The sequence below is a fragment of the Trichomonas vaginalis genome, chromosome III, assembly GCF_026262505.1.
Source record: "Trichomonas vaginalis G3 chromosome III, whole genome shotgun sequence".
In the NCBI taxonomy this organism is placed as follows: domain Eukaryota; phylum Parabasalia; order Trichomonadida; family Trichomonadidae; genus Trichomonas; species Trichomonas vaginalis.
This window is the reverse complement of record NC_067205.1, coordinates 840,734-867,137: the sequence shown is the minus strand read 5'-3', so window position 1 is coordinate 867,137 and position 26,404 is coordinate 840,734. Positions and strand designations below refer to the sequence as shown.

The window sequence follows — 26,404 nt, the reverse complement described above, 5'->3', positions numbered from 1 at the left end:
GATTTTCGTCCGTCCGCCACAAGAAACCAAATATGTTCAGGAAAAGAAATTTGATCCTCAACAGAAAAAGGAGAGAAAGCAAGAAAAACCAAAGGAACCTCAACCAGAGAAACAGGAAATTATCGAAGAACCTAAATTGGAGCAGAAAGTTCCTGTTCAGGAACCACAACCAACGGCTAACCAAGAATACTTGTTTTTCGGAGAGCTAAAGAAGATGGAAATAATCTTCCAACAGTTATTCCAACAGATATTACAATTCCGCCACCAACAAGTAATTTGGTACCAGTTTTGTGCTGGGTTCAAATTCCACCAGGTGGAATAAAGGAAATCATTGATAAAGGCTACAAATACGCCAAGTTTCCAACAACGAAATAAAAATTGTTAAATTTCATAAATATGATATTATTTTTTCAAAAATCTTGTTTTAAACGTAAATATTATTGTTGCATTCGTATAGTTTAATCATGGTTTTCATTATTTCTCATAATGAAACTTTTTTTACGAAATTCGGTTAGAATCATCAATCAAGAAAACTGTCCGAACCAATTGATAGGTCTCACTAATTTTAGATGATAATTGGAACGTTTTCATATCGAGTATATGGCATTACTAAATAATTCACGCAATAAAATATCTTAAAGCAATATATTAATTAAATTGTTTACGAAGAGACCGTAAACTCATCTTAAACCTATTTAAAATGCTAAAGTATAATGAAAATATTATTTTATTAATAAAATGGGAATATTCAGTGTTAAATTTCTTCATGAAACACGGCAATCACCATTGCTAGAGCTTCCACTATTGCTGCTGCTACCACCGTAGCTGCTGCTGCTATTTCTTTCACGTCTCTTGCGATCTTCCTCTTCTCTTTCTTCTCTTCCTTCTCTTCAACGCGTCTCTTTTCTTCCTCATACTTGTCCCACTGTTGGGTACTATAGTATAGTCATATCAGTAGCTCATATCCTAAAATGAAGTGAATTAAACAAAGTCTCAAAATCAAAATTGAAATTTAATATCAAATATCCAAAACATTATGAGAAACATTTTTAAAAATAAAAAATATGATTTACAATCGTTTATGCAAATTTTGAGCAGTTATTACAAATTGAAAGGAAAAAAATTTAAAAGTCGTAACTACTTTTAATTTTGAAAAATGAGTTCTATATAAAGTAACTGTATTTAAAGTGTTGTAAACAGAAATTCATCAAAAGTGACACCTCAGAAAAGCTAAAATATTGAATTTTTGGAACTTTTGATAGAGCACGTTTTTAAATATTAATTAAAGTAAATGTATATTTTGTAAAGATTCTTTTTAATAAAAAAATAAAATTTTGAAGAAGAACACAAAATCTTCTGAAAAATAATATCACATAAACTCATATTATTTTCTAAATATAACTATTTTATATAAAAATCAAATTCAATGATCTTAAAAGCGAAGGATAAACCTCAAAATTTACGAATATAATGAGTGGGAATATAATGCTTATCTATCATAAAACCATATGAAATATTAATTTTTGCTTTACGCCTAATTTTTGACGACAATTAGCAAAAATGTTAAATGTTAACACTCAGTCCATTTGAATATGAAAAATAAAATTGACTTTGATTAAATGTTTTTATTTATCATGCAATTCTTCTTGCGACCAAAGATTTGAATAAAATTTAAAAAAATAAGATAGCTTAAAAAATAATATACGGTAGTGTTTACTAATAGATGAATAGTATATAAATTCTATTAAAATGGATTTGATCCAAAAAAATATAAAACCAAAAATAATTGTTAATTTAATGAAGAAGTAATTTAAAACGATTTTATTTATGATCAAATTTTATATATTTTTTGGATCAAATCCATTTTAATAGAATTTATATACTATTCATCTATTAGTAAACACTACCGTATATTATTTTTAAGCTATCTTATTTTTTGAAATTTTATTCAAATCTTTGGTCGCAAGAAGAATTGCATGATAAATAAAACATTTAATCAAAGTCAATTTTATTTTCATATTCAAATGGACTGAGTGTTAACATTTAACATTTTTGCTAATTGTCGTCAAAATTAGGCGTAAAGCAAAAATTGATATTTCATATGTTTTATGATAGATAAGCATTATATCCCACTCATTATATTCGTAAATTTTGAGGTTTATCCTTCGCTTTTAAGATCATTGAATTTGATTTTTATATAAAATAGTTATATATTAGAAAATAATATGATTTATGTGATATTATTTTTCAGAAGATTTCATTCTATATGCCTATAAAAAGTACTCTCAAAACTAACTTTTCCTAATTATAATTAAATCTAGAATATTGTATTATGCTTAGTATTATTTCATTTTTCTCATTCAATTTAGAATTTACAAATGTCAAAAAATTGAGAGCTGTCACTTTTGATGAATTTCTGTTTATTACAAAAGAAATGAGATGGATAAAATGCACACATTTGCACACATTTTGACACTTTTTCTGACAAGCATCATTCAAATTTGAAGAAAAACCTCTAAATTTCATTCAAATTTCTGTCAAAATGTGTGCAAAATTGAAATAGGCACACATTTTGACATACGATTATTTATATACGTTATTTTAATGGTTTCAGAGAAATCTTCGTTACACATTATTGAAGATTACTCAATATTTAAGTGAATGACTCACTACCACCTGTTTAGAAAAATGGTAGCATAAAATCCAAATGTCACATATATTATTTCTTATTTCATACAAATAAACTTACAATTATAACCTCAACTTGTTTGCAAAGCAGAAACTCAATATAAGCAATCGATCAGTAGTGTATTTAAAAGTCGAATTTAAATTTAAAAAATTTATAATCTTATTTCGGAACCAAATAGTATAAATTTAGGACAAAAAGCTACGTGTGTTGATAACAACTATTAAAATTCAAATATTACTACCATGAACAATACAATGGCTCATATTGATAATTGATAAACGTGCATATAAATTGCATATATCATCAATGTCATTAAGTAAAATACATATATAAATAGATTAGAAATATTTTTCGGTTAGAATTAAAATCTATGTAATAAAAAATAAGTTATAAAAATAAATACCGAATTTTTATTTGTAATATAAACTGCTACAATATGCTAGTGTATACAAATGTATTTGTCGTATTGATTTGAAAGATCTTCAACATGGTTCAGATCTAAATTTGAAACTCGTAAAATAAAGCGAATCTTTATTTGTAATATAAACTGCTACAATATGCTAGTGTATACAAATGATTTGTCGTATTGATTTGAAAGATCTTCAACATGGTTCAGATCTAAATTTGAAACTCGTAAAATAAAGCGAATCTTTATTTGTAATATAAACTGCTACAATATGCTAGTGTATACAAATGTATTTGTCGTATTGATTTGAAAGATCTTCAACATGGTTCAGATCTAAATTTGAAACTCGTAAAATAAAGCGAATCTTTATTTGTAATATAAACTGCTACAATATGCTAGTGTATACAAATGTATTTGTCGTATTGATTTGAAAGATCTTCAACATGGTTCAGATCTAAATTTGAAACTCGTAAAATAAAGCGAATCTTTATTTGAATATAAACTGCTACAATATGCTAGTGTATACAAATGTATTTGTCGTATTGATTTGAAAGATCTTCAACATGGTTCAGATCTAAATTTGAAACTCGTAAAATAAAGCGAATCTTTATTTGTAATATAAACTGCTACAATATGCTAGTGTGTACAAATGTGTTTGTACAAATGTATAACTCTTTGTCAATTGTTATGGCACCTTATAACTTAAAAATCATTTTCATTAACAAATATAAAAAGTGACAATTAATATTTTCATTAAATGCATATTTAATTATCAAAACAATGTCGATTTAGCTTGAATGTTCATTATAAATGTGTAAGTTTAGGAAAACAAAAAATAATTAATTCTCGCAAAGAAACTTATTTTAAAAGAACCTAAACAAAAGTTCATATAATAATAAATCTAAAAATAGATATTAATTTAAACGAAGATAATGAGAGAATGGGGATGTTGTAAAACAATGAGACTTAATGATCAAATAATTAAAATAATAAAATTAATTAAAGGAAAGCTAAAAAGTTTAATAATTTTATAGATTGTTACACAATCAATGTTTCTGTGTCAATGTACATCAATCAACATTTCATTGAATTTTGTCTTTCACCAAGAAGATTCAAGAACAAAGTTTGTAGTTTCAATAGATTGATTACACAATCAATGTTTCTGTGTCAATGTACATCAATCAACATTGTTTCATTGAATTTTGTCTTTCACCAAGAAGATTCAAGAACAAAGTTTTGTAGTTTCAATAGATTGATTACACAATCAATGTTTCTGTGTCAATGTACATCAATCAACATTTTTCATTGAATTTTGTCTTTCACCAAGAAGATTCAAGAACAAAGTTTTGTAGTTTCAATAGATTGATTACACAATCAATGTTTCTGTGTCAATGTACATCAATCAACATTTTTTCATTGAATTTTGTCTTTCACCAAGAAGATTCAAGAACAAAGTTTTGTAGTTTCAATAGATTGATTACACAATCAATGTTTCTGTGTCAATGTACATCAATCAACATTTTCATTGAATTTTGTCTTTCACCAAGAAGATTCAAGAACAAAGTTTTGTAGTTTCAATAGATTGATTACACAATCAATGTTTCTGTGTCAATGTACATCAATCAACATTGTTTCATTGAATTTTGTCTTTCACCAAGAAGATTCAAGAACAAAGTTTTGTAGTTTCAATAGATTGATTACACAATCAATGTTTCTGTGTCAATGTACATCAATCAACATTGTTTCATTGAATTTTGTCTTTCACCAAGAAGATTCAAGAACAAAGTTTTGTAGTTTCAATAGATTGATTACACAATCAATGTTTCTGTGTCAATGTACATCAATCAACATTGTTTCATTGAATTTTGTCTTTCACCAAGAAGATTCAAGAACAAAGTTTTGTAGTTTCAATAGATTGATTACACAATCAATGTTTCTGTGTCAATGTACATCAATCAACATTGTTTCATTGAATTTTGTCTTTCACCAAGAAGATTCAAGAACAAAGTTTTGTAGTTTCAATAGATTGTTACACAATCAATGTTTCTGTGTCAATGTACATCAATCAACATTGTTTCATTGAATTTTGTCTTTCACCAAGAAGATTCAAGAACAAAGTTTTGTAGTTTCAATAGATTGTTACACAATCAATGTTTCTGTGTCAATGTACATCAATCAACATTGTTTCATTGAATTTTGTCTTTCACCAAGAAGATTCAAGAACAAAGTTTTGTAGTTTCAATAGATTGATTACACAATCAATGTTTCTGTGTCAATGTACATCAATCAACATTGTTTCATTGAATTTTGTCTTTCACCAAGAAGATTCAAGAACAAAGTTTTGTAGTTTCAATAGATTGATTACACAATCAATGTTTCTGTGTCAATGTACATCAATCAACATTGTTTCATTGAATTTTGTCTTTCACCAAGAAGATTCAAGAACAAAGTTTTGTAGTTTCAATAGATTGATTACACAATCAATGTTTCTGTGTCAATGTACATCAATCAACATTGTTTCATTGAATTTTGTCTTTCACCAAGAAGATTCAAGAACAAAGTTTTGTAGTTTCAATAGATTGATTACACAATCAATGTTTCTGTGTCAATGTACATCAATCAACATTGTTTCATTGAATTTTGTCTTTCACCAAGAAGATTCAAGAACAAAGTTTTGTAGTTTCAATAGATTGATTACACAATCAATGTTTCTGTGTCAATGTACATCAATCAACATTGTTTCATTGAATTTTGTCTTTCACCAAGAAGATTCAAGAACAAAGTTTTGTAGTTTCAATAGATTGATTACACAATCAATGTTTCTGTGTCAATGTACATCAATCAACATTGTTTCATTGAATTTTGTCTTTCACCAAGAAGATTCAAGAACAAAGTTTTGTAGTTTCAATAGATTGTTACACAATCAATGTTTCTGTGTCAATGTACATCAATCAACATTGTTTCATTGAATTTTGTCTTTCACCAAGAAGATTCAAGAACAAAGTTTTGTAGTTTCAATAGATGATTACACAATCAATGTTTCTGTGTCAATGTACATCAATCAACATTGTTTCATTGAATTTTGTCTTTCACCAAGAAGATTCAAGAACAAAGTTTTGTAGTTTCAATAGATTTGATACACAATCAATGTTTCTGTGTCAATGTACATCAATCAACATTTTTCATTGAATTTTTTCTTTCACCAAGAAGATTCAAGAACAAAGTTTTGTAGTTTCAATAGATTGATTACACAATCAATGTTTCTGTGTCAATGTACATCAATCAACATTGTTTCATTGAATTTTGTCTTTCACCAAGAAGATTCAAGAACAAAGTTTTGTAGTTTCAATAGATTGATTACACAATCAATGTTTCTGTGTCAATGTACATCAATCAACATTGTTTCATTGAATTTTGTCTTTCACCAAGAAGATTCAAGAACAAAGTTTTGTAGTTTCAATAGATTGATTACACAATCAATGTTTCTGTGTCAATGTACATCAATCAACATTGTTTCATTGAATTTTGTCTTTCACCAAGAAGATTCAAGAACAAAGTTTTGTAGTTTCAATAGATTGATTACACAATCAATGTTTCTGTGTCAATGTACATCAATCAACATTGTTTCATTGAATTTTGTCTTTCACCAAGAAGATTCAAGAACAAATTTTTAGTTTCAATAGATTGGTTACACAATCAATTTCTGTGTCAATGTACATCAATCAACATTGTTTCATTGAATTTTGTCTTTCACCAAGAAGATTCAAGAACAAAGTTTTGTAGTTTCAATAGATTGATTACACAATCAATGTTTCTGTGTCAATGTACATCAATCAACATTGTTTCATTGAATTTTGTCTTTCACCAAGAAGATTCAAGAACAAAGTTTTGTAGTTTCAATAGATTGGTTACACAATCAATGTTTCTGTGTCAATGTACATCAATCAACATTGTTTCATTGAATTTTGTCTTTCACCAAGAAGATTCAAGAACAAAGTTTTGTAGTTTCAATAGATTGGTTACACAATCAATGTTTCTGTGGTCAATGTACATCAATCAACATTGTTTCATTGAATTTTGTCTTTCACCAAGAAGATTCAAGAACAAAGTTTTGTAGTTTCAATAGATTGATTACACAATCAATGTTTCTGTGTCAATGTACATCAATCAACATTTTTCATTGAATTTTGTCTTTCACCAAGAAGATTCAAGAACAAAGTTTTGTATTTCAATAGATTGATTACACAATCAATGTTTCTGTGTCAATGTACATCAATCAACATTGTTTCATTGAATTTTGTCTTTCACCAAGAAGATTCAAGAACAAAGTTTTGTAGTTTCAATAGATTGATTACACAATCAATGTTTCTGTGTCAATGTACATCAATCAACATTGTTTCATTGAATTTTGTCTTTCACCAAGAAGATTCAAGAACAAAGTTTGTAGTTTCAATAGATTGATTACACAATCAATGTTTCTGTGTCAATGTACATCAATCAACATTGTTTCATGAATTTTGTCTTTCACCAAGAAGATTCAAGAACAAAGTTTTGTAGTTTCAATAGATTGATTACACAATCAATGTTTCTGTGTCAATGTACATCAATCAACATTTTTCATTGAATTTTGTCTTTCACCAAGAAGATTCAAGAACAAAGTTTTGTAGTTTCAATAGATTGATTACACAATCAATGTTTCTGTGTCAATGTACATCAATCAACATTGTTTCATTGAATTTTGTCTTTCACCAAGAAGATTCAAGAACAAGTTTTCCTCTTTTTCTTTTTTAAATGATTAAAATATTACCTTGCTTCAACTTTACACGTTTTCGTTTACTATAATTATCTTTTACCTTCACTTATCTTATCATACCCAATTATTCATTTAATTCTATATTTTTCTGACCAAAAATCCTCTCAAATCTCCCTTCTTCTTTCAAAAATTCTATGAGTTTATTCAAATTTCCTTTAAATCTTTGCTAGTCCTTTTTTCTATAAAATTTTTGAAAAATTTAAAATTTGCTAAATATATTCTTTATTACTTTGCACTATTTTCCAATTGAAAAATCGTCGATTTTAATCAAATGTAAGATCATCATAATAAAAATTATGAAACTTACCGTGTTTATTAGTAAATTTCAATATGAAGTTGTTATACAAACAGCTGGGACTTTAAATTGAGAAATTGCATAATTCCATCTACAAATTTTGGTCTAGACAATAATCATTGATAAATTATAATATATGTATTATGTGTATTTACATTGCATATATAACAATTTCAATTTCTATATTAAATTGTTATTTGATATCAGCTATATTTGTTCAGGTAAAATGAAGTGTAAAAATATAATTCATGAATTACATATATATATATTATTTTTATTATTAAAATCAAATTCAGATTTATAAATTAAGGTTATTCATTTTTGATATGGTTATCACGCTCAAATATGAAAATAAAATTAAAAAAGTCAATACTCCTCAAGAAATACATTGTCTATCATTATATCTATATGCTTCCAAAGTATTTCATCTTAAACTAAAGACTTTTATATTACAAAAAGATTCAAAGAAGATACAATTGTTTAATTATGTTAAACATTATTCAGATATGACAATTGAAATAAAAGAGTCAAAAAAGCCTCTAAACTATTTGACAATCCAATAATTTCTTCAACTAAACTATCAAATTTGGAGGATTTAATAAAATGTGGATATGATATGGATATTTCACAAATTGCATTGTTTTCAGCCAGAAATGACATTGATACTGCTATGAAAATACTGAACATGGATTCAATCGAAGAATATGGATATGAACTTAATTGCTTATTAAAACAAGTAAGAGAATTTAGAAGAAGTGATATAAAAGGTCAAATGATTGCAATAAGGACAGATAGCAATGGTAAAAAATACACAGAAGTATTAGCAGAAGGATTTTTAAAGCAGATAGCGATGTTGAATCAAGTGATGATTCATATGATATCATTGAAGATGTAAAATCAGATAAAATTAAATCAGGAAACGCGCTTAATATTAATGATATAATTGGCAATAGGAATCCAAATATTAATGGAGAAACGATTAATAGCCATTCAAATATTAATCAAAACATTAATGAAAGAAATTCAAATATTGATGGAGAAACGATTAATAGCCATTCAAATATTAATCAAAACGTTAATGAAAGAAATTCAAATATTGATGGAGAAACGATTAATAGCCATTCAAATATTAATCAAAACATTAATGAAAGAAATTCAAATATTGATGGAGAAACGATTAATAGCCATTCAAATATTAATCAAAACATTAATGAAAGAAATTTAAATATTAATGATGAAATTACTGATGGTCATCAAAATATTAATGGACGCATATTGAAACCAAAATCAAATAATAATAAATCTCGGCAAGCAATCCTCAAATTACCTCCTAATTTTATACAAGTAAATAGAGTAAACATCCAAGTTCCTCCAGCGCCAGCTCTTCCACAACAGAGACAACAACAATCTCTTCCAGCTCAGACTCTTCCTCAACAGAGACAACAACAATCTCTTCCAACTCAGACTCTTCCTCAACAGAGACAACAACAATCTCTTCCAGCTCAGGCTCTTCCTCAACAGAGACAACAACAATCTCTTCCAGCTCAGGCTCTTCCTCAACAGAGACAACAACAATCTCTTCCAACTCAGGCTCTTCCTCAACAGAGACAACAACAATCTCTTCCAGCTCAGGCTCTTCCTCAACAGAGACAACAACAATCTCTTCCAACTCAGACTCTTCCTCAACAGAGACAACAACAATCTCTTCCAGCTCAGGCTCTTCCTCAACAGAGACAACAACAATCTCTTCCAACTCAGACTCTTCCTCAACAGAGACAACAACAATCTCTTCCAGCTCAGGCTCTTCCTCAACAGAGACAACAACAATCTCTTCCAACTCAGGCTCTTCCTCAACAGAGACAACAACAATCTCTTCCAGCTCAGGCTCTTCCTCAACAGAGACAACAACAATCTCTTCCAGCTCAGACTCTTCCTCAACAGAGACAACAACAATCTCTTCCAACTCAGGCTCTTCCTCAACAGAGACAACAACAATCTCTTCCAGCTCAGGCTCTTCCTCAACAGAGACAACAACAATCTCTTCCAACTCAGACTCTTCCTCAACAGAGACAACAACAATCTCTTCCAACTCAGGCTCTTCCTCAACAGAGACAACAACAATCTCTTCCAACTCAGGCTCTTCCTCAACAGAGACAACAACAATCTCTTCCAGCTCAGGCTCTTCCTCAACAGAGACAACAACAATCTCTTCCAGCTCAGGCTCTTCCTCAACAGAGACAACAACAATCTCTTCCAACTCAGACTCTTCCTCAACAGAGACAACAACAATCTCTTCCAGCTCAGACTCTTCCTCAACAGAGACAACAACAATCTCTTCCAGCTCAGACTCTTCCTCAACAGAGACAACAACAATCTCTTCCAACTCAGGCTCTTCCTCAACAGAGACAACAACAATCTTCCAGCTCAGGCTCTCCTCAACAGAGACAACAACCTCTTCCAACTCAGGCTCTTCCTCAACAGAGACAACAACAATCTCTTCCAACTCAGGCTCTTCCTCAACAGAGACAAACAATCTCTTCCAGCTCAGGCTCTTCCTCAACAGAGACAACAACAATCTCTTCCAGCTCAGACTCTTCCTCAACAGAGACAACAACAATCTCTTCCAACTCAGGCTCTTCCTCAACAGAGACAACAACAATCTCTTCCAGCTCAGGCTCTTCCTCAACAGAGACAACAACAATCTCTTCCAGCTCAGGCTCTTCCTCAACAGAGACAACAACAATCTCTTCCAACTCAGACTCTTCCTCAACAGAGACAACAACAATCTCTTCCAGCTCAGGCTCTTCCTCAACAGAGACAACAACAATCTCTTCCAACTCAGACTCTTCCTCAACAGAGACAACAACAATCTCTTCCAGCTCAGGCTCTTCCTCAACAGAGACAACAACAATCTCTTCCAGCTCAGGCTCTTCCTCAACAGAGACAACAACAATCTCTTCCAGCTCAGGCTCTTCCTCAACAGAGACAACAACAATCTCTTCCAGCTCAGGCTCTTCCTCAACAGAGACAACAACAATCTCTTCCAGCTCAGACTCTTCCTCAACAGAGACAACAACAATCTCTTCCAACTCAGGCTCTTCCTCAACAGAGACAACAACAATCTCTTCCAGCTCAGGCTCTTCCTCAACAGAGACAACAACAATCTCTTCCAGCTCAGGCTCTTCCTCAACAGAGACAACAACAATCTCTTCCAACTCAGACTCTTCCTCAACAGAGACAACAACAATCTCTTCCAGCTCAGGCTCTTCCTCAACAGAGACAACAACAATCTCTTCCAACTCAGACTCTTCCTCAACAGAGACAACAACAATCTCTTCCAACTCAGACTCTTCCTCAACAGAGACAACAACAATCTCTTCCAGCTCAGACTCTTCCTCAACAGAGACAACAACAATCTCTTCCAACTCAGGCTCTTCCTCAACAGAGACAACAACAATCTCTTCCAGCTCAGGCTCTTCCTCAACAGAGACAACAACAATCTCTTCCAGCTCAGGCTCTTCCTCAACAGAGACAACAACAATCTCTTCCAACTCAGACTCTTCCTCAACAGAGACAACAACAATCTCTTCCAGCTCAGGCTCTTCCTCAACAGAGACAACAACAATCTCTTCCAACTCAGACTCTTCCTCAACAGAGACAACAACAATCTCTTCCAACTCAGGCTCTTCCTAAACAACAACCACATATAACTGATAATTTATCTTTTGATAACTTTATTAACCCTCAAATTATTATTGATAATGCGAAAGTATATCAAAGTATTTCCGACAAAGGAGTCAATATAATCTTTCCAAAACCATTTGCGAACAATGTGTTGCAAACTACAATATATTGAACAAAGATGATAAAGAAGCCCAGAGAATAAAAATTAGTGATATTTTACGTACTTATCATACATTTAGTATATCTGACTCTGACAAACTTGCCTATAGGAAAACGATATATCCTCAAGGTATTCCATTACGATTTGAACGTTATTATTGCAAGAATGATCATTTAGAGTTACACTATTATTGTGCCAAACGAAAAAAATGTGGTTATTCACAAATTATATCATTATTTCCAGCTGGTTCGAATATAAAAGCGTCAATCCACGAAATAAATCCTCCACACAACTGCTCCAAATCGAAATATTCGATTGAAATCAATGGAACACATCAAATCAGGTATGAATTCGAATCAATGATATCAAATTATATTCAAAATAATCCATTGTTATCACTAGCTGAAGCTCGACAATATTCAAATCAACTCATATTTGAATACAATTCTTCACATGATGATACTATTGATATTTCACCTCAAACAATAGCAAAGCTATACTACGAGATCAGGCCTAAAATCAAACTAAGCGAAAATGAATTAATTAAGAAGTTATTAGAAAAGTATAACAGCACAGATTATTATATAACCCAATATTACTCAAGTTCAGATGATACTAACTATTATTTCTTCGGGTTGCCAGCTTTTATAAAAAGAGCTAAAACTTGCAACCATCTTTTCATAGATGGAACATTTCGTATCGTTCCAATTAAGTTAGCAAATGGACAGCTCTTAAATCTTTTAGTATACGATGAAGCTACAAATTTATATTTACCTTTCCTTCATGTACTAATGACAGGAAGATCATCACTTAACTATGATACAGTTTTTAATTTAATGATCACATGTCCTCTTATTAGTATATCATTGGGAAAATATAAAATCATTACATCAGATTTTGAGAATGCATTAATGAAATCAATCAAATCTAAAGTCAATGATGAAACTACAGTCACTGGTTGTATATTTCATTATATAGCAGCTCTTGTTAAAAATTTCAAAAAGTTATGTGATGAAAACGATGTTTGCGCAAAATCACTTTTAAAACTATTATGTGCATGTCCTTTTGTTCCAATAGAAGTTTTTGAAATAATTTGCAAAAAATTAGATGCGATTAAAGAAATAAATGATTTTGCAAAATATTTCTTAAATACATGGGGTAAAAAGTATGATGTAATTAACAAGCTGAAAGTATCTGATATGATCTTTTCCAATAATGGAGTTGAGTCATTTAACAAAGTGTTAAACTCTCATATTGCATTCCCACATCCAACTATTTATCATATGATTTACATCCTATTGAAAGTTGATAAGGTATATTTTCATCGATATGCAAGGCAGCAAAATGACAATTTTGATCATAAAAAATCGTATTTTATACCATTGACAAGAATTCAACAAGAGTTAGATGTATTCACATCTAATTTTGGATTAGAACGTGCAGAAATACCAAGTGAAATAATCAAAAAACATAAAAAATCATTTCGATTTGGAGAGGCCGATTATCGAGATATAGAAATTGAAAAATATCTGAATAAAAATGATGAGCAGTTTTCAAATTCTGTTACAATTAAATTAGAAGAATCCGATGATATAAATATCAATGAATTCGAAATTACAGAAGATGATATTTTTGGAAATGAGATTAATTAATTTATGACAAATCATTTAGAATAAAAAATTATTATATAAGAATTTGAAAATTAATAATAAGGGAAAGGAACAGTAATATATAAGTATATATGAAGACAAAATTCAATGAAACAATGTTGATTGATGTACATTGACACAGAAACATTGATTGTGTAACCAATCTATAAAAATTCATTAAACTATTTTAGCTTTCCTTTAATTAATTTTATTATTTTAATTATTTGATCATTAAGTCTCATTGTTTTACAACATCCCCATTCTCTCATTATCTTCGTTTAAATTAATATCTATTTTTAGATTTATTATTATATGAACTTTTGTTTAGGTTCTTTTAAAATAAGTTTCTTTGCGAGAATTAATTATTTTTTGTTTTCCTAAACTTACACATTTATAATGAACATTCAAGCTAAATCGACATTGTTTTGATAATTAAATATGCATTTAATGAAAATATTAATTGTCACTTTTTATATTTGTTAATGAAAATGATTTTTAAGTTATAAGGTGCCATAACAATTGACAAAGAGTTATACATTTGTACAAACACATTTGTACACACTAGCATATTGTAGCAGTTTATATTACAAATAAAGATTCGCTTTATTTTACGAGTTTCAAATTTAGATCTGAACCATGTTGAAGATCTTTCAAATCAATACGACAAATCCATTTGTATACACTAGCATATTGTAGCAGTTTATATTACAAATAAAGATTCGCTTTATTTTACGAGTTTCAAATTTAGATCTGAACCATGTTGAAGATCTTTCAAATCAATACGACAAATACATTTGTATACACTAGCATATTGTAGCAGTTTATATTACAAATAAAGATTCGCTTTATTTTACGAGTTTCAAATTTAGATCTGAACCATGTTGAAGATCTTTCAAATCAATACGACAAATACATTTGTATACACTAGCATATTGTAGCAGTTTATATTACAAATAAAGATTCGCTTTATTTTACGAGTTTCAAATTTAGATCTGAACCATGTTGAAGATCTTTCAAATCAATACGACAAATACATTTGTATACACTAGCATATTGTAGCAGTTTATATTACAAATAAAGATTCGCTTTATTTTACGAGTTTCAAATTTAGATCTGAACCATGTTGAAGATCTTTCAAATCAATACGACAAATACATTTGTATACACTAGCATATTGTAGCAGTTTATATTACAAATAAAAATTCGGTATTTATTTTTATAACTTATTTTTTATTACATAGATTTTAATTCTAACCGAAAAATATTTCTAATCTATTTATATACATGTATTTTACTTAATGACATTGATGATATATGCAATTTATATGCACGTTTATCAATTATCAATATGAGCCATTGTATTGTTCATGGTAGTAATATTTGAATTTTAATAGTTGTTATCAACACCACGTAGCTTTTTGTCCTAAATTTATACTATTTGGTTCCGAAATAAGATTATAAATTTTTAAATTTAAATTCGACTTTTAAATACACTACTGATCGATTGCTTATATTGAGTTTCTGCTTTGCAAACAAGTTGAGGTTATAATTGTAAGTTTATTTGTATGAAATAAGAAATAATATATGTGACATTTGGATTTTATGCTACCATTTTTCTAAACAGGTGGTAGTGAGTCATTCACTTAAATATTGAGTAATCTTCAATAATGTGTAACGAAGATTTCTCTGAAACCATTAAAATAACGTATATAAATAATCGTATGTCAAAATGTGTGCCTATTTCAATTTTGCACACATTTTGACAGAAATTTGAATGAAATTTAGAGGTTTTTCTTCAAATTTGAATGATGCTTGTCAGAAAAAGTGTCAAAATGTGTGCAAATGTGTGCATTTTATCCATCTCATTTCTTTTGTAATAAACAGAAATTCATCAAAAGTGACAGCTCTCAATTTTTTGACATTTGTAAATTCTAAATTGAATGAGAAAAATGAAATAATACTAAGCATAATACAATATTCTAGATTTAATTATAATTAGGAAAAGTTAGTTTTGAGAGTACTTTTTATAGGCATATAGAATGAAATCTTCTGAAAAATAATATCACATAAACTCATATTATTTTCTAATATATAACTATTTTATATAAAAATCAAATTCAATGATCTTAAAAGCGAAGGATAAACCTCAAAATTTACGAATATAATGAGTGGGAATATAATGCTTATCTATCATAAAACCATATGAAATATTAATTTTTGCTTTACGCCTAATTTTTGACGACAATTAGCAAAAAATGTTAAATGTTAACACTCAGTCCATTTGAATATGAAAAATAAAATTGACTTTGATTAAATGTTTTTATTTATCATGCAACTCTTCTTGCGACCAAAGATTTGAATAAAAGTTCAAAAAATAAGATAGCTTAAAAAATAATATACGGTAGTGTTTACTAATAGATGAATAGTATATAAATTCTATTAAAATGGATTTGATCCAAAAAAATATATAAAATTTGATCATAAATAAAATCGTTTTAAATTACTTCTTCATTTAAATTATAACAATTATTTTTGGTTTTATATTTTTTTGGATCAAATCCATTTTAATAGAATTTATATACTATTCATCTATTAGTAAACACTACCGTATATTATTTTTTAAGCTATCTTATTTTTTGAACTTTTATTCAAATCTTTGGTCGCAAGAAGAATTGCATGATAAATAAAAACATTTAATCAAAGTCAATTTTATTTTTCATATTCAAATGGACTGAGTGTTAACATTTAACATTTTTTGCTAATTGTCGTCAAAAATTAGGCGTAAAGCAAAAATTAATATTTCATATGGTTTTATGATAGATAAGCATTATATTCCCACTCATTATATTCGTAAATTTTGAGGTTTATCCTTCGCTTTTAAGATCATTGAATTTGATTTTTATATAAAATAGTTATATATTAGAAAATAATATGAGTTTATGTGATATTATTTTTCAGAAGATTTTGTGTTCTTCTTCAAAATTTTATTTTTTTATTAAAAAGAATCTTTACAAAATATACATTTACTTTAATTAATATTTAAAAACGTGCTCTATCAAAAGTTCCAAAAATTCAATATTTTAGCTTTTCTGAGGTGTCACTTTTGATGAATTTCTGTTTACAACACTTTAAATACAGTTACTTTATATAGAACTCATTTTTCAAAATTAAAAGTAGTTACGACTTTTAAATTTTTTTCCTTTCAATTTGTAATAACTGCTCAAAATTTGCATAAACGATTGTAAATCATATTTTTTATTTTTAAAAATGTTTCTCATAATGTTTTGGATATTTGATATTAAATTTCAATTTTGATTTTGAGACTTTGTTTAATTCACTTCATTTTAGGATATGAGCCGTTCTGATATGAACTACTACTATAGTACCCAACAGTGGGACAAGTATGAGGAAGAAAAGAGACGCGTTGAAGAGAAGGAGAGAGAAGAAAGAGAAGAGGAAGATCGCAAGAGACGTGAAAGAAATAGCAGCAGCAGCTACGGTGGTAGCAGCAGCAATAGTGGAAGCTCTAGCAATGGTGATTGCCGTGTTTCATGAAGAAATTTAACACTGAATATTCCCATTTTATTAATAAAATAATATTTTCATTATACTTTAGCATTTTAAATAGGTTTAAGATGAGTTTACGGTCTCTTCGTAAACAATTTAATTAATATATTGCTTTAAGATATTTTATTGCGTGAATTATTTAGTAATGCCATATACTCGATATGAAAACGTTCCAATTATCATCTAAAATTAGTGAGACCTATCAATTGGTTCGGACAGTTTTCTTGATTGATGATTCTAACCGAATTTCGTAAAAAAAGTTTCATTATGAGAAATAATGAAAACCATGATTAAACTATACGAATGCAACAATAATATTTACGTTTAAAACAAGATTTTTGAAAAAAAATAATATCATATTTATGAAATTTAACAATTTTTATTTCGTTGTTGGAAACTTGGCGTATTTGTAGCCTTTATCAATGATTTCCTTTATTCCACCTGGTGGAATTTGAACCCAGCACAAAACTGGTACCAAATTACTTGTTGGTGGCGGAATTGTAATATCTGTTGGAATAACTGTTGGAAGATTATTTCCATCTTCTTTAAGCTCTCCGAAAAACAAGTATTCTTGGTTAGCCGTTGGTTGTGGTTCCTGAACAGGAACTTTCTGCTCCAATTTAGGTTCTTCGATAATTTCCTGTTTCTCTGGTTGAGGTTCCTTTGGTTTTTCTTGCTTTCTCTCCTTTTTCTGTTGAGGATCAAATTTCTTTTCCTGAACATATTTGGTTTCTTGTGGCGGACGGACGAAATCTGTTGGTTTTGGTGGTTCTGGTGTTTGTAAATTCAATGCGCCCCAGCCAATTCCACTTGCGGGTGAAAAGTTATGTTTCGGTGCCGTTTTTGGTGCTTCTTTTTCTTCCTGAGGCTTGTTTTGAGCTGGGTTGAAATTTGTATTTTTCTTTTTCTGATAAGGCTGTTTTCCCTTAATAACTCAAAAAAGAAATGAAGTGATTGGCAAATTAATTCAAAATATAATTGAATGAAAATTTATCTAATAACCGTCGGATTTTATTTCCAAATATCAAGCAATTCTTCTGACACGCCATTTTAAAATTTTAGCAATTTTGTGCCAGTAAAATTTTTCCTATCATTCTGATTTCATTATGCAATTAGTATTGGAATATAAAGTGCGCCTGATTCTATAATAAAATTTTCTTCAAACTTGAATTTTAAGCTTCAATCTCGTTTGAATTACTCGTTTAATCATTTTTTGTATCAACTCCATATATGAAATGATGCAATATGACGATTTTCAAGTAATAACATATATCAATAAAAGTACTAATGCTTGAATATATGAAATTATGAGAATCAATCGGATTTTATTTACAATAGCAAATACCCTAAAGTTTTTGTTATTGGAATCTGACACGCCCGTAAATTTTTATAAGAGCTCATTAATACAGCTCCCTGATTGGAGACATTCTTTGTGACATATACCATATACTTATGTAGGCACTAGAGAATCTACCATATGATTTTAGTAGTCTACTAATGACATTCATAGTGCAATTAGACAAAATTTATTTTGCTTGTAAAACCACACTACATGAAGATCCAAACCCATTATTATAACATTATATTACTGGTACATAGTAGTATATATTGCTGAGGTTGAAATCTAAATCTAAAAAGTTATCAAGATATCAAACTAATGTAATTGGCCTAGTCTATTCAATTACAGATATATTAATATATATGATCCGGTGAATTGATTTATACACAATGACATGATATATAAAAAAAATTATAATATTTTAAAATTAGAGTTAAAATTTCACATATCTACATGCAAATGGTTAGAAATGTTATGCATATATCAATCTCGGTTGTGATTTTACTATATAGGAAAATATGTCGGAGTAATGATTCAAACTTTCAAAGTAATGCTTTATTTGAACAATATGAATTGAAATTCATTTTGATAAGTCAGGCTATGAATGATAATGATATAATAACAGTTTAAAAAAAGATAATATTATAAATTTTGAAAAGATTGATATTTTTTATTTAATTTGGAATATTCTTAATTCCAATTGATGTAGAATGTGGTATCATGTCAATTTTTGAAATTCGGCTAATTTTGGAAAGACATTTTGAATTGGGTATCAATTGTTAAAATTAAGCTTGGTTATTAATGTAAGTCAAATGCAAAATAAGGGAGAAGACAATATTTGTAATTAAATGTAACAAATTCACAATTTGAAGAATATCAATATAATTTGAAAAAATTGTTAATTTCATAGGCAACAAGATGTCTATTGACACTGCATATCATTGTGAATATATTCTTCATTTCAAAATTGATAGAGATTTAAAAACTACATGCGTAAAATGAAAACTGATGATAAATGATATAAACTAATATGATTGTATAACATTGAGTGTTTTTATAAACTAAATAGATGTAGAATTCAATAATTAATGAAAATATTAAGATTTTTAAAGATAAATACAAATCATATGGTAAATTTGTGTTTAAGGGATTTTTGAATAAGAGATATTGTTTATGTACTAAATATATGTATGGATAGGCAAGAAAATAAAGAGATTGTATAATGAGAATGTGATTGCAAAAGTTTGACCGACAAGAGTGTAATATGCACTCTTGTCGGTCACAATGTGTCATTCTGGGAGACATTGCCACTGCATGTCCCCCAGATTGGCACACTGTTCCGCATTCATAACTTGAATGCGGAACTTTGACCGACAAGAGTGTAATATGCACTCTTGTCGGTCACAATGTGTCATTCAGGGAGACATTGCCACTGCATGTCTCCCAGAATGAGACAATTTGTTGCAATCAGAATGTGATTGCAAAAGTTTGACCGACAAGAGTGTAATATGCACTCTTGTTTTAATAAATTTTAATTACCATATAAGTATCTTTACATACAATCTTTACATTATAATTTTTCCTAATTAATATTTATTTCATATTTTTTTGTGCTTAATCTAACTTATAGCATGTACTGAACTATTTTACAGACTCTACTGAGCTATCTCAACATATAAACCAGTGAAAAAAAACACATATATACTCACTTCATATTCTGATCTCATGCCATATTATCGCAAAAACTATATTTATACACCACACCTCATAAAACATCATTTTCGCCCTATCTAAGCGTTCAAAACCTATTTTTCCCGCGTAATCTGATTCTTCAGGATCCGCTGATTCGATTTCTGCCGTCAGATCGCGAAAATATGCATTACATAACAAGATATACACAAATTACTAAACTTAATATTTTCCTTAAAATTGCAATTCCTCCATATGACAATATTTATTATCTTCTCCGTTTTCCCTCACAAATACATTTAATTTTCTGAGTAATACGTATAATAAAATAAGGGTTTCGTTTTGCGAAAAAAACGTACAATAAGCAATTTCGCTAAAAAAACATTTAGCTAGCAATTTCGACCTTTGACTCCACTCAAGACGTCACTTTTTTAATTTTGCGGTATCATATTTTTGGAAAATCTTTATGAATATTATATAAAAAGTCTCTTTAATATTATATTTCATATTTTTATCGATTTTTAAAGTTTTTGCGAAAAGTATTCAATTATTTTTGCTATTTGGTCGGGTAAATGTCAGATTTGCGACATTTTCTGATATGATATTCAGATTCTACGTTGATAATAATGCTTATAGAACCCTCTTGCTATTGTGTCAAAATTGCGAAACCGATAGCAAAAATATCTCGCAATATCAAAATTGAGATATTGAGTGAATTATGCATTATAGAGATTAAAAATCTGATTTGTGAAAACAGCTCATCAGTTTCTAGCTAATTCAAAAATCTTTACTATCTTATTCGATTAAAATGAAAAGGGAATAGTTTCATTATGCTTTAAATGACAGCCTTATAATATAATCATAGTTTTCGCTCAATATGCAGCTTTTTTTTTCGAAATCTATGGTCAATATCCTAAATACTGATTGCTTTGCATTCATATCTCTTACATTTTCTATACCCACATCACTATTCATTGCTATTCCTATCTTTTTCATTTTTGTTTGTTTCTCATAATTTCTCAAAAAACATGATAACTTGATATTTGTAAATATCATACTTTATAACGTAAATAAGAACTTGACCTATTAAGAAAAGCAGTAATGAAAAGAAAATCTGAAATTCATAAAAATTACAAGTTTCTGATGACAATTAGCTTAATTAAACCAGGTACAAGATTATATAATTGTATTTTCTATCCAATTATCCATATAATATCTTATCCAGAAAAAATAACTTGATCAATACCAAATGATTTTTTAACTAGTAAATAAAGTATTTTCTTTACACACACATTGTATATCATAGTTTTTTTTTTTGGTTTCGCAAAACATCCAAAAACAAATATGCTATAAAAGTGACAATTTTAGCAAAACGAAACCCTTAAATAAAATGAATTTCTCAAAAAATTAAATTCAAAATTAATAATGGATAATGACTAGATATAATCTGAACTTTTGAATGCATACATTTTTTGAAAAAATTGGATTTTGAAAAATTATGTTGTTTGTGTATGAACTTCAAGAGAAATTTTAAGGAAAATATTAAGTTTAGTAATTTGTGTATATCTTGTTATGTAATGCATATTTTCGCGATCTGACGGCAGAAATCGAATCAGCGGATCCTGAAGAATCAGATTACGCGGGAAAAATAGGTTTTGAACGCTTAGATAGGGCGAAAATGATGTTTTATGAGGTGTGGTGTATAAATATAGTTTTTGCGATAATATGGCATGAGATCAGAATATGAAGTGAGTATATATGTGTTTTTTTTCACTGGTTTATATGTTGAGATAGCTCAGTAGAGTCTGTAAAATAGTTCAGTACATGCTATAAGTTAGATTAAGCACAAAAAAATATGAAATAAATATTAATTAGGAAAAATTATAATGTAAAGATTGTATGTAAAGATACTTATATGGTAATTAAAATTTATTAAAACAAGAGTGCATATTACACTCTTGTCGGTCAAACTTTTGCAATCACATTCTGATTGCAACAAATTGTCTCATTCTGGGAGACATGCAGTGGCAATGTCTCCCTGAATGACACATTGTGACCGACAAGAGTGCATATTACACTCTTGTCGGTCAAACTTTTGCAATCACATTCTGATTGCAACAAATTGTCTCATTCTGGGAGACATGCAGTGGCAATGTCTCCCTGAATGACACATTGTGACCGACAAGAGTGCATATTACACTCTTGTCGGTCAAAGTTCCGCATTCAAGTTATGAATGCGGAACAGTGTGCCAATCTGGGGGACATGCAGTGGCAATGTCTCCCAGAATGACACATTGTGACCGACAAGAGTGCATATTACACTCTTGTCGGTCAAAATACCGCTATCTGAACCCAATTCCGGACCAGTACCCCATTTTGCGATTAATCCAATGGGAATCACTTCCAACATTAAAACTTTATAGGTGGATCCCACTAATTTATTAAATTGTTCGATCTATTCATGCATACTACTTTCAAATTAAGAAAGTTCTTGTCTCATGCATGAATATTTTGAAATCTACCTTATAAATATATCATTAAATTTATCCCATTTTAATATTATGAGTATCAAATGCGAAAATCAAAAAAAAATATTGTCCTGATTCGAACTCAATCCATTTAATCCTGGCATACAGACCATCCCATTATGCCAAAAAGTTTACTTTTTGTTTTCTTAATAATAATATAAGATCGCTTATTTTTTATTTTGCTTCTATTAAAATTTAGCATTTTATATCACCAATCATTAATATTCTTAAGTAAGATTTATATTTTCACTTTATAATTTGTTCTAATCGAATATTTTTTTTTATTCAAAAATTTTAACCCTATTTTTTGATAATAAATGTACCACCACATTTTCTACCTATATTTGATAAATATCAAACATATTTTTACTTAATTTCCTTTAATTTTTTTTTATATTTTTTTTATTCAGTCTCAATTTCATATTACTTTATATATTCTGGATATAAATTCCATAACTATATCATTGCATTTAAAAATATGGCTCAAATATGATTCTTTATAGGATTTTTTTGTAATACGCCAAAAAATCACGACTTCTAGCCTTCTCATTATGTGCATTATTCCTAGAAACTGTCTTAGCCCCTGAATATATAGTTGCAAATTAGATAAACAATATAGCGGCAAATAAATTATTTATGATTATCGACAACACATAGCCATTCTGTTCTAACCATTAGGCAAAATACCCCGACAAGCCAAAAAAAGCATAACTCATGATCGTGCCGGACATCAATACTCTTTTGACGTGATTTGTGCCAAACTCTCAAGAAAATCAATAGTTGGCATTTATTCCTAATATGTTATTATAATGCATCATAGAGAACAAAAAATAATACCACATCAAAATAAAATAAGGTTGATTTCATCTCAAACTTTTAATTTTAACAAAGACACATATTGAAATATCATCACCACATATGGTAGAATATTGCCATATAATTGACACTTGACTTTTACACAAGCTCAAAATCAGCATCCCCATAGGATATTAGGTTTTCGAGAAAACAACACGGGATAAAAGTACACATATATATCTATCTAATTTCATAAAATCAAGTTGCTATATTTATCTGGAATGGTAAGATCCAACAAACAAGTGTGATTTGGTGTCACTTTTTGTCCAATAACAAAAATTTAAGGGTATCATATTTAAATTTCGATATAATGCGCTCATAAATGATAGGTAGAAAATTATATCAAGTTTTGTATGGTACTAATACATATATTGATTAAGTTCCATTGAATTCGAATAACATCAATGAAAATGAAGCAAATAATTCGAACATGGAGTCAATAAATGTAAAAAACTGCTAATTTAAGATGGGACATTAATACCCCTTATGAGAGTAAACTGTTGGGCTTCAAAATTTTTCCCATCATTCGGTTAATACTGACTTTTCTTTTAAAAATACAATGCCAATTCATAAGCAAATTGTTTCTGATAGTCAAATCCCTGAATCATAAAAATTCAATTGAAATTTCGAAAACTACTAAATCCTTCTTTAAAGCATGTGTTTAATACAAGGATAAATACGATACAAAATTCTTCAAAATTGAATGAGTTGTAATTTTTGTCACAATTATGAAATTCCTCTGGCGCAACACTACTCAGGTAGCATTTGGCAAGGAAGCAGTAAAGGAGTACATTCCAAAATTCGTCAAGCCAAAGAGCCGTATCATTTGCACCTATGGTGGAGGATCAATTTTCAAAAATGGAGCCCATGATGATGTTCAATCCGCCTTAGAAGCACTTGGATGTGAAGTCAAGTGGGAAGGTGGCATTCCTGCTAACCCAGAATTTGATCGTTGCGTCGAGATCGTCAAAGTTGTCAAAGAATTCAAACCAGACTTAATCATTGCTGTTGGTGGCGGCTCAATTGTTGATGGCACTAAGTTCATCTCAGTCGCTTCCGTCATCCCTGATGATGCTGATCCATGGGATATGGTAATCAACGCCAAGTTTCCAGACCACCACATTCCTTTCGCTACAGTCATGACACTTCCAGCAACAGGAAGTGAATGGAATAACGGTTGGGTCATTTCTCGCCGCTCATTAAACGCAAAAGTTTCAGGATCAAGATGCCAAATCACATACCCTGAATTCTCCATTCTCGATCCAAAGTATACAATGACATTATCAGTCCGTCAGCTCAGAAACGGTCTCTTTGACTCTTTCTGCCACATGGTGGAACAATATTGCACTGGTGAGCCATGTCCAATGTTCGACAGCTTCTGGTTGTCTTCTATCAAGGAAGTTTTCGACATTGCTGATGCCATTATGTCACCAAACCAGACAATCGAAGCTCACGAACGCTTAATGATGTGCGCTTTGTTCGGCCTCAACAGATTGTTCGGTATGGTCAAGGGACAATGCTGGGCTATCCATACAATGGGTCACCAACTCACAGGTGTCTACGGAATCGACCACGGTGCTACACTTTCAATCATCATGCCACATATGTACCGCGAACTCTTCGAACAGAGGAAATATCACCTTGCTGAACTCGCCAGATTCATCTTCAACGCAAAGGGAACTGATGATGAGTGCGCAAAGATCGCTCTCAAAGAAATCGACAATTTCATCGAAAAGATCGGTATTGCTAAAAAGGTCAGTGATGTTTGCGAAGCCAACAAGTCTGTCGATGACCTCATGACACAGCTCGAAAACTTTACTCATGGAAATCCATTCGGATTCCAAGGCCAAGTTAGTTCTGAGATGGCCAGAAGAATTTACACACAAATCAATGTCTAAACTTTGCATAATAAAGAGTATATATACTGAGATAGTATTTTAATTTATAAAATTTGAGATTTTGACATTTTTGTATGAATATGTTTGAGAAGCAATGAAAAGATCAAATATATAGTTGATGTATTGTATTCTAGTTTTAATATAAATCATTTCTTTAAAAAATAAATAAATTTCGGCTGCCTACTGTAAGAAGCTAAAATAATTTGTGTTCCAAAAGTATCTGTACTTCGGAGTAAATCGAAATAATTCATATTTATTTGAGGTATTGCCTTATGCCAAGTCAGCAAATAAATACAGTTGTAACCTGACATCTCAAGCAAATGGTATTTGATTGGAATTTTGTGTATGACACTATATTAGGAGTACACTAGTTCTCTGGGCTTTTTTGGAAAATTATCATGAATGAATTTGCAAGAACAAGTTCTAAAATGATTTTATATTGATATCTTACGTTAATTATGATTAATTAAAAATGGCTTCTCAGATCAAAAAATTTTTGATTGTCTCGATGCCCATTATAAATTATGAAGATATTCCTCTCATAATAACATTCTATTTGCAAAAATCCTGTAAGGAATGGGGTCGAAGTTTTCTAAAGCCCATTTTTTACATTCTTTTAACCCATACATTTTCAAAGGAATTCAATCTCTTTCAAAATAAATTTTGAGAGTGCTTCAAATTCAACGGTAAATATACGCGTTTGAGTTTGAGAAATGAATCCGTTTTAATGCAGACTAATAATATTTTTTCTTTTTTCTAAAATATTTAAAATTTGAATACTGAATTCAATATTATTATGCATTATTTGTTGTTATTTAAATGAACATATGAT

General features: G+C 29.6%; 5 protein-coding genes across 5 annotated transcripts, besides 5 other annotated features; 4 read left to right on the top strand and 1 right to left on the bottom strand.

Annotated features, from left to right (window-relative positions):
- Window positions 1-1,188: 1,188 nt before the first annotated feature.
- Window positions 1,189-1,226: a mobile genetic element.
- A 1,163-nt stretch (window positions 1,227-2,389) lies between these two features.
- Window positions 2,390-2,426: a mobile genetic element.
- A 10-nt stretch (window positions 2,427-2,436) lies between these two features.
- Window positions 2,437-15,560: a mobile genetic element.
- TVAGG3_0616760 (uncharacterized protein) lies at window positions 9,685-10,323 on the top strand (the record flags this gene model as incomplete). The annotated part of the gene is made up of 1 exon (XM_051240199.1): window positions 9,685-10,323. A coding segment is annotated over one exon (639 nt), but the record flags the coding sequence as incomplete, so codon positions are not given.
- Window positions 12,959-13,562, top strand: TVAGG3_0616750 (uncharacterized protein; the record flags this gene model as incomplete). Its single annotated transcript, XM_001287524.2, has 1 exon — window positions 12,959-13,562. A coding segment is annotated over one exon (604 nt), but the record flags the coding sequence as incomplete, so codon positions are not given.
- A 10-nt stretch (window positions 15,561-15,570) lies between the features above and the next one.
- Window positions 15,571-15,607: a mobile genetic element.
- A 1,177-nt stretch (window positions 15,608-16,784) lies between these two features.
- Window positions 16,785-16,822: a mobile genetic element.
- Window positions 16,823-17,047: 225 nt separating this feature from the next.
- Window positions 17,048-17,251, top strand: TVAGG3_0616710 (uncharacterized protein; the record flags this gene model as incomplete). The annotated part of the gene is made up of 1 exon (XM_001295652.1): window positions 17,048-17,251. The coding sequence occupies one exon, from the start codon at window positions 17,048-17,050 to the stop codon at window positions 17,249-17,251; it is 204 nt and encodes a 67-aa protein (XP_001295653.1).
- A 323-nt stretch (window positions 17,252-17,574) lies between these two features.
- Window positions 17,575-18,214, bottom strand: TVAGG3_0616700 (uncharacterized protein; the record flags this gene model as incomplete). The annotated part of the gene is made up of 1 exon (XM_051240198.1): window positions 17,643-18,053. One exon carries the CDS (start codon window positions 18,051-18,053, stop codon window positions 17,643-17,645), a length of 411 nt encoding a protein of 136 aa, XP_051086785.1.
- Window positions 18,215-24,400: 6,186 nt separating this feature from the next.
- TVAGG3_0616690 (alcohol dehydrogenase YQHD family) lies at window positions 24,401-25,650 on the top strand (the record flags this gene model as incomplete). The annotated part of the gene is made up of 1 exon (XM_001307169.2): window positions 24,403-25,572. The coding sequence occupies one exon, from the start codon at window positions 24,403-24,405 to the stop codon at window positions 25,570-25,572; it is 1,170 nt and encodes a 389-aa protein (XP_001307170.1).
- Window positions 25,651-26,404: the final 754 nt, after the last annotated feature.